General features: G+C 41.3%; 1 protein-coding gene across 1 annotated transcript; it reads right to left on the reverse strand.

The window, feature by feature from the left end:
• Positions 1-853: 853 nt before the first annotated feature.
• Positions 854-4,740, reverse strand: FZD10 (frizzled class receptor 10). The gene has a single exon (XM_074887464.1). The coding sequence runs from the start codon at positions 3,709-3,711 to the stop codon at positions 1,954-1,956; it is 1,758 nt and encodes a 585-aa protein (XP_074743565.1). The 5' UTR covers positions 3,712-4,740; the 3' UTR covers positions 854-1,953.
• Between the last annotated feature and the right edge of the window lie 4,624 nt (positions 4,741-9,364).

Consider the following 9,364-nt stretch of genomic DNA (forward strand, 5'->3'; position numbering starts at 1 on the left):
ATTTATCTGTCGCACTGCACAGATAAATTGAAAAACTAGACCGCTAAAAAAGATTCTTTTGTTATAAAGTTCCTAGTCACAAGATGACTGTCACAAGGATCCTCACTCTACCAAAGTCCATTAAGACCTCACTTCTTTCTGTGATGAGATACCTGATAAAGGGTTTTCTAGAACAGCCTGTGTGAGAAAGTGAGGTTATATTACTATCTCACCAGGTGATCACACAGCCTGCTAGTTAACTGCATGGAAAACTTCGGGTTCATACAAAATCATGCTCCACTAAAAACTTTTTGAAAATGTATTTACAATTTTAACTTTATCATATAGCTTTCCTACAGTAGTATTCAAATGCTGTATTTATATTTCTCCTCTTCTTCCCCCGATCTTCCCGAAGTCTCTTCCCAAATAATAGTGATACTTTCAGCAGTTAAAGGGGAAAAAAAATCCCTGAAAAGTAGAGACTGAATTGTATTCAAACCGTACTGAAGTGAGCCAGCTATCTTTAACATGCTGAACATACCCTATGCAAATTTTAAAGGGGTGTTAACCAAGGATCATTGTTGTAATCTCAGTGCTTTGTAAACATGGTACTACTCTACATCACTGCAGCTTTTTTACATCTCTAAAGCTTCTTCCCATTCAGTTTTCTCAGTTGCAGAGGCTCACAGCAAGATGCAACTTCAAAACCATTTAATTCCAACTTGCAATTTCTTTTGAGTAAATTATTGTTCTATCTGCTTATACTTGCAGGCAAGTATAACAACTATTATATTCAAAGTGCTTTTATCAAAGAATTGAGAAAACAAGTTTATTAACCACAAAGCACATCAGAGAAAGTTTAGAACACACAAAATTATCAAACTAAAGAACATATTTTATTTTTAATAAAATAGTGGAGCATGAAAAATAATTGTATATTACAAATATATACAGCACAAAACTGTGCACCCCCAGCACAGTAAAGAGCATCACTCTATACAAAGCTTCCCTTTGCAGAATCTAGTGCTTCTTGATCTATTCATAGTGAGAATTTGTTTAACAATAGAAAGAGTCAATAAGCCCTTTGGGTCTCTTTGAATTGATCCCCCCCCCTTTTTTTTGCACAAATCAGTCCAAACGTGTATAACATTGGCTTGATTTCCATTAAAAAGCCACAAAATGTAACACTAAAGGGTTTCTGAGGACTAGACCTCTTAGTTCTTTTGTTAAGAGATTTCTTTTGTTGTCTTTATGTACAGCAAAATACTTGTTTCTCTTTTCATGTCATGGTAAGAAAAAAAATGTATTGCACATTATTCTTATTCACAAAGTTTGTGTCTGGTGCAGGAAGTTTCTCTTTTAGTGAAAGAATATAGGTGAGCATTATAGATTGAACCTATTTTTAGGCATTCCAAACCCACTAGGCTGAGATGAGTTGTAAAGGATTTCTCTCTCTTTTTTTTTTTTTTTTTTTTCAAAGTTAGCATGGAAGTTTCTTTCACAGATAGCATACTTACTGAGGATAGGCCTCTTTGGGACCTTAGTTTCCCTAAAGAGACAATGCTCACTTGGGCACTTCTAAAATCAAATCATTGCTCCATAAAACTTGACTATACCTTGTTACTCAGAAACCTGTAGGAAATCCAGCTCAGCTACACAAAAAAAGTTAAATAGGGTGTTGTTTGGTTGTTTTTTTTTTTTTTAATAAATCTGAGGGTTGGATGAAGTACTTAACTACAAATTAGTAACAGAAGAGACTGTTTTAATTCACAATATTTCTTTCACTGAAAACCTTTCCTCAAGTACATTTACCTTCAGTTATTCACCAGGTCCTGAATTCAGCATGATACATTTTTTGCCTTGAGATATTAAACTGTTCTGACAAAAAAAGCACCACTTATTTTTTAATTTCTGACTGCTACTGTGGACGTTTGTAAGTCTGTAAGGTGAGATATAGTCTTTTCTAAAACCTGGTCACACACAAGTGGGTGGTTGTAATGTTGATTCATATTTTGCAAGGTGAGTTTTCTGTGGATGTTGAGGTTTTTTGTAGATTCCGCTACTTGTAATAACACTTGCAGGTTTTCTCCTACTTCTCTTCTTTAATCTTCGACTACAAACATTTTGCCAGGACTGAAGAGTCTTGGAAGTCCAGATCCACATACCACTAGTAATGCCCACAACTAATAACATAAAAATTTTGACCATAAAAATTTCTACTGCTGGAATAGAGTTATTCATCATGCAGTCTAAATTTTTAGTCTGATTGTTCATCTTGCATTTCTGTTGAGTTGCCACAATTTTCCAATAATCCATATTAAGTCTTTCATAAAAATAGCAAGCTATCACACAAGTTGCAGGCACTGTATACAAGACTGAGAAGACACCAATCCTGACCATAAGCTTCTCCAACTTGTCAGTATTTTCTCCACCTGTTTTCATCACCCTCCTGATATGAAAAAGGGCCACAAAACCAGAAAGAATGAAAGAAGTGCCAATGATTAGATAACAAGCCAAAGGAATGAGTACAAACCCAGTCAAGGCATTCACATCCATGCTTCCAACATAGCACAACCCTGTCAGCTCATCTCCAGCCACTCTTCTCATAACTAGGATCATTATGGTCTTCACAGCTGGAATGGCCCATGCTGCCAAATGGAAGTAGCTACTGTTTGCTTCAATTGCTTCATGCCCCCATTTCTTCCCAGCTGCTAGGAACCAAGTTAAAGTCAAGATTACCCACCACAAGGAACTTGCCATACCAAAGTAATACAGAACCAGGAACACAATGGTGCAGCCAGTGCTTTCCAGTCCTTCCTGGATGACATAGAGTTGGCCGCTGTCCCTATCACAGGCAATACTTTCAGCACCTGAAAAGAGGCGAATAATGTACCCCACTGAGTAGACGCAGTAGCACATCGAGAGGAAGATAATGGGCCTCTCGGGGTACTTGAAACGCTGAGGATCTATCAGAAAAGTGAGTACAGTAAAAGCACTGGAGAAGAAGCACAGAATGGACCAGATGGCAATCCAAATGACAGCAAATTGTTTGTCATCCTTGCTCCAGTAAACATCAACCCCCGGAGTGCAGAGCGGCGCACAGGAAGCACTTTTTTCCACACGGTGGAACTTGCCAGGATTTTCACAGGAGGTTCTGCTGAGGCTGTCCTTATGCTGCTGCAGGTCGTGGCCACTGCTGGGCCGCTGTGGACGAAACATGGGTGGCAGCATGCTGGATCCTCTGGGTGGCTCATCGGATCCGTTGTTGGGGGCTTCCATGCACAGGAAATTGGGGTCGTTCTTGTTGGGCAGCTTGCTGCAGTTTAGGGAGTCTGGCCATTTAAAATTGAACTGCTCCATAATCGGAGAGCATTTCAGCCTCGCCTGCTCGCACATAACCTTGCAGGCTGGGATTGGTGTAGAAACCTGCTCTGTGCACATCGGGGCATAGAGGGAGCAGAGGAAAAATTTCAGATGGCTGTGGCAACCATACTCCACCAAGGGGGCAAACTCGTGGAGCTGAATGGCAGCTTCCCGTTGGTTTTCATGTCCCATCAGGTTGGGCATCCTCGTCATGTTGTACCCTATATCCTTGCACATGGGGATTTCTATCGGCTGGCACCTCCCGTCCCCGGGGCGGTCAATGTCTATGGAGCTTATCCTGGTGCAGAAGCAGGTCAGCCCGCACAGCACCACCAGAGTCCGGACCAAGTTCCCGGTCGCCGGCCCCATTGTGGTGGCCACGCGTCCGGCCGGAGCGCGGCTCCCTCCGCTGGCGCCGGGGCCGGGCGGGGCGGGGGGGTGTGTGGGGGTCACTTCAGCGGCCGCCCGGCTCCTGCCCGGGGCAGCATCGCCCCCGACCTTCGCGGGGGAGCGGGGCGGCGGCGCGCAGGTCACATAGCCAGGGCCGAGCCGCGGGCAGCGCCCGCCCCGCTCAGCGCCCCGCGCTGCTCCGCATCGGCCCCGCCGGCGGCGCAGGGAGCGGGGCGGGCGGCTGCGCCAACAGCCGGGAAGAGGAAAAGTACCCCCAACCCACAGATGCGCAAAACTTACTGCGGGGAGCCCGGCAACTTTCTTTTCCCCGGGCTTCCACTTTTGCGATCCGTCTTTCCACCACCCTTCCTTCCTCCTCCTCCTCTTCCTCCTCCGCGCCGCTGCTTCCTCGAAGCACAGGCAGAGCGATGCCGGAGCAGTTTGGGTCTGGGCAGATCCGAGCGATCACTGCTTCAACTTGCACATGTCCCGGGCGGCTTTTTGGTGCAGCGGGTTTCTCCAGGGATTTTCCTCTCCCTAGGACGGGGCACAGCTCCGTACTTTCTTGCCGAGAGGTGGGGATTGGTTTATCCGAGTGCAGAATAAAGGAGGAGGAGGAGGAAATATCTAAGCCACTGAAGAGGGGGGCCTGTAAAATCCCCCCCCCCTCCTTCTCGCCGCCCTCTGGTCTGGGTTTGCAATAGGTCGGCTCTTCCGCGCTTTGCAGAGCCGGGCTGGCTCGTGTGTGGCTCTGCCGGCGCCGCTCCCCCCGCGTTAGCGAGAGCTCCTGGGGCCGGAGCAGCTGGGGCTTTTAGGGGGCGGTTGAGTCCAAGGCTAAAATAAAATAATAATAATCAAAAAGAACCTGTGCAGGATCCGCCTTGCATACGACATCCACTTTGCATGAGAAAGGTGAAGCTGACACGGTGATTACTTTCCAATCACTCGGAACGCCTTGAAACCTCCTTAAGGACCCCTACAGGTTTTCCTTGATCAGCACAGATTAGAAAAAGCCCCATTTGTTTCTCTCTCCTTCTGTCTTTCCTTCCTTTCTCCTTTCCCTCCCGTTGCCCTCCCTTGAAAGTTTAACAAGATCTTTTCTGTAGAAGGCGTCAGCCTTCCCTCCCTCCCTCAGGTAGGAGCAGGGAGAGCGGGTGCCTCAGACTTCGTGGCTCCTAATCAGAGGCTGAAGGTGGTGCCTCCCTGCCTGCCTTTATTGGAGGGGGGGCAATGCTTTAGCAGGGAGGATGTGGGGAGGAGGATGCATTTTATGGCGAGTGCTATAAACTCTTCGCTGCCAGGGTCATAAAATATGGTTGCTTTCAGCCTGAAATCTCAGCTGTTTCCAAATGTCGTGCTTTGTCTCGAATTCCTAAATGAGCAGGACAGGCAGGATTGCTGAAAAAGTACCTGATTATGGTTTTAATCACAGTATGGCATCACTCGAAAAGTAGCTTGATTTTTTTTTTTTTTTTCCTTAAATAAGAAACCGTAAGAGGACTAGAGACATACCCTTGGGAAAGTTACTTCATCCAGTATAGAAAAGATACTTACAGATTTTGGAGACGGAGATCGTTCTAAAGTGAGTTATGTTTACTTTTTAAGTTAAGCTTTGAGATTTATTTTGCTTATTGGTCTATCAGAGCTAGAAGGAGGAAGTTAAATCCCAAGCCAAACTATAAGTCACAATTTTACAGACCGAAAAGGAGGACTGTGATCAGAAGTCAAAAGATTAGCTCTTTAGCTCTACTTTTTTTTTTTCCTCCCCCCCCCCCCCCCCCCTTGAGCTTAGTTTTAGCGAACATATTAATGAAGAAGGAAAATCTCTCTCTCCATTCATGCTCGCCCACACAAACCGGGCTCCTCTCCATTAGTGCCTGTTTCTTATCGAAATGAACACGGATTCTCCTGGAAACTACCAAATCCCGCAGGGTCAGAGTTAATACCCCACCAGGCTCTAGAAAGGAAACTGTTGGCTTCCTCAATTGTGATAAGGGTGAAATGGATCCAAGCAAGGACAACAAACCAGGGCTAATGTTTGTCTTTGAAAACCCTGAAGATATGGCTAGTTTTTGCCTAGAAGTAAAAGCCATCATAAAAATGTTTTAAAACTGTAGTCCTTTTTGTGGCTTTTCAGTGAATTGAGGAGATTATACTTATAAAGTATTGGTCTTAAGGGCTGGCCTTTCCTTGGGCACTTTTAGATTCCTTAGGGCATGTTACAAAAGCAGGCAGTGTTATGTGCAAAAAAAAGCTTTATTTATTTTAGTGTGTCTGTGTGTATGTATGTGTGTGAGAGTGTGTGTTGGGCATTTCCATTCTTCATTAATCTAAGCCTGTTTTCTTAGTATTTGTATGCATCCTGATTCCTCTTCTAGAGAACTCAGTTGGGGGTAGCAGGGAAGTGTGGGGAAAGCTTTTACAAGGGACAAGTAAATTCTACTTTAAAAAGTAGAATTTAAATAATAATAAAAAGTAGAATTTAAATAATGCATAAGATGAACATATTCAATATTTGTTTTGTTCAACTTGATTGTTTGGGAGCTTGTTTTTCTTTTTTTTTTTTTTTTCCCAACAAGTATTTTTGAAAAGTATATTATATTACCATTCACATTAAAGTAATCTTAAAAAAAATACATGAAATAAAACATGGCCTGTTTTCTACTGTAGCACTGATGGCAACCTTTTTCTCCTAAGAGGCAAAAAGAAATACAAATGAAAGGAAAAAAAAAAGGGGGGGGGGAACCCCCAACCTTTGTAGTTGTATCTCTCTTAATTGATCTTTTATGTGCCAATTTAAATCGGCCTTGTTTTTCTAGCCATTATTTTAGCCAATACATCCTGCTTTAGATCATTTATTTTACTTTCTATATTTTTAAAGAGCTATCTAGGGGTATCTCCCATTCAAGGAGCTTGAGTCAGTGAAACTAACAAATAGAACATTATTATAGAAAAATGAGAGCGCTGAGAAATCAGCAACTGGAAGATACCTCTGTAACTAATAAATGAAAAGAGCCTTTTGATGGCTCCAGCTGAAAAGATATTTTATTTTATTTTTTTCTCCTGTGTGTGGGATTTGAGATGTGTGATTCTATGGAGCAGCCAGGCACCCCTGCTGCTAGGCCTGGCTAGGAGTTGGCCCCCCTCTGGCAAATGTTATGGAGAATTGGGAGGAATTTTATGGCTGTCTTTTCCCTCAGCTCTTTTTTCTTTTGTCTTCTTTGAAGAATGACTTTAGACATTTTATTTACATATTTAACCATGGATGAAAGAGGAAAAAGAAAGCATTTGGGCCGTTGTGGGAATAGTGATATGTTTAAATTAATGGAAATCTTATTAGGCTTCTAAAATTTTAAGCAAAAGATTTTTAATGAAACTTTATAATTAAACATGATTTCAAATAATGTGCCAACTCACAGGAAAGATGCATTTCTCCCTCTAGCTATCCATCTCCCCACCTCCCAAAAATGTGCAGAGGAATCATCTGTATCTTAAAGTCCAGCTCTTCTTCTGTCCCATAAGCAAAAGATTAAAAAACCTGACTATTTAATAAGGCATGTCATAATTCAAACCATAACTAAATATTTTGTAGGTAAAGCAAACCATAAACATGACAAGAAAAAAGACACTACCACCCCTCGTCCCTGCAATGGCAAAGTTTAATGCTATGTAATCTATTGCAGTGACAGTGTAATAAAATACTTTGATATGGGTAATGGTGAAAATCAAAGTTGCATCTATTCTATACATGTTAGAGTCAATGGAAATTACAGTGCTGGGCAAGGTTTTCTGAAATGGGATTAAAAAAAACCCAAATAATCCATTTGAGATAAAATGTTCTGACACTTCAGCAGTAAAGAGAAATGAAATGATAGGCTTGGGGAGTTGAAGAGTTAATTAATACATTAAAGATATTTAGTAAAACAGTCTGAATTACTCATGATTAACAATACTGTGTTATGACAGAACATGAACTGATGTTGACAATCTTATGTTTAAGAAGTCTGTAGCTATAACTGTTTTTCAGGTTTAATATTTTTGGCCAGCTGTTTATTACACAAAAAAGAGAGATCAGTTTAATGTTAGTCCCATTCAGTAATCCTATCCGCATCTATATTTGTATTTATTCATTCAGACACTGTTTAACTGCTTACATCTGATACATGTTTCATTCTGGTAACAAATTCTGACATATATATTTTTTTAAAATGTTAGTTATACAGAAGGTAGCAACTGTAAAAGAAAAAGATCACACAGAAAAAAGAAAGCTGATAACTATTTTAGCAATTTTCTAAGCCTACTTTTCTTACTGAATTTTCCCTAGATATTCATAAAATGAAATGGCATGCAGAAAAATGTCTAGTTTTTAAACCAAATGAGCTTATTTTTTCCTAGCCACAGAATCTTTGTAGCCGTTTTCCTCCAATATTTAAATAAACATGTCTGCCTAATAGGACAGGCATACTGAGAAATATTCCCATGCAAGTGCGAATATTCACAATGCACAAAAGTTTTAATTACCTTAGAAAGCCACCACCACCAACAGTTAAAAGAATTAAAAACAAAAACAAATCATAAATGGATGAGTGGGTTGTATAGTATTGCTCTAATACAATTTAGCTGGCTATTTTAAGGGCACTTCCCTTGAAATGTGGTTTGAAATATTACCAAAGGTTCGACGGGGTGCATTAGTGTGAATTGCAAATCAGAACATTTCTTTAATCCCCTTTTCATGGCCTGGCTTCGGATCAGTGGCATCTAAGGGACTCCCCACTGATTCTGGCTCAGGAGGAACCATTCACTGGGGCAGCTTCCCTCCTCTATTCCCACAGTCCAGAAAACAACACCACAGACAGACACCCTCCAACTAAATTAGATTAAACTCCTTCTCTTCCACAGCACATTAGCCTTTTCACTGCCCAAGATTCATTATTCAGCTACTCCTAATTTAAAGATACAGTATTTTTTTCCTCTTAGGAACAAAAACAACAAACAAAACTAAAGCCAAAGCAGACTAAAAAAGATTCCTGGTCAGAAATAAACCAAATAATTCTAAAATTACATAAAAGTGGGAGCATATCCTTTTCACTTATACTCTAATATTACAGGGATATTATAATTTTAAAGCACAGGCCACAGCAGAAAGTTCTATAGAGACTAGAAACAAGGACAGCCCTAGTAAAAAAGAAAACGCGCACCAATTTTCTTATATCTCCATTCGATAAACTTCATTCATCGTTCTTGTTGCGTGCACTGTTTGCATATCTTGCTGCCAATCTAGGCTCATAAAGGCATAAACGTAGTGAAAACTTCATATGACGGTGAGGATTAATTAGTTCTCTTCTAGTCACTTCCTCCCTTATTTTCCATCCATAACTTCTCCCCTCTTACTTTCCAAGATAAAGCCAATCTTTTTAAAACTCTCTCATTCAGGTATGAGTCTGTACCTCTTCACAAATACAAATGCAAGCAGCTAGCAACAGACAGGGGTAGTAAGATCACACACAAGCTGTCTCTTGGGTCTCACGGGTCTAGATGGCTATTGTTGCACTAGCAGCATCAGGCACTGCAGGCACATGAACTGGTTCCTAGGAACTCCCACTTCTGGGCACTATTTTATATAACTTACATT

The sequence above is a fragment of the Strix uralensis genome, chromosome 17 (assembly GCF_047716275.1).
Source record: "Strix uralensis isolate ZFMK-TIS-50842 chromosome 17, bStrUra1, whole genome shotgun sequence".
Classification (NCBI taxonomy): Eukaryota; Metazoa; Chordata; class Aves; order Strigiformes; family Strigidae; genus Strix; species Strix uralensis.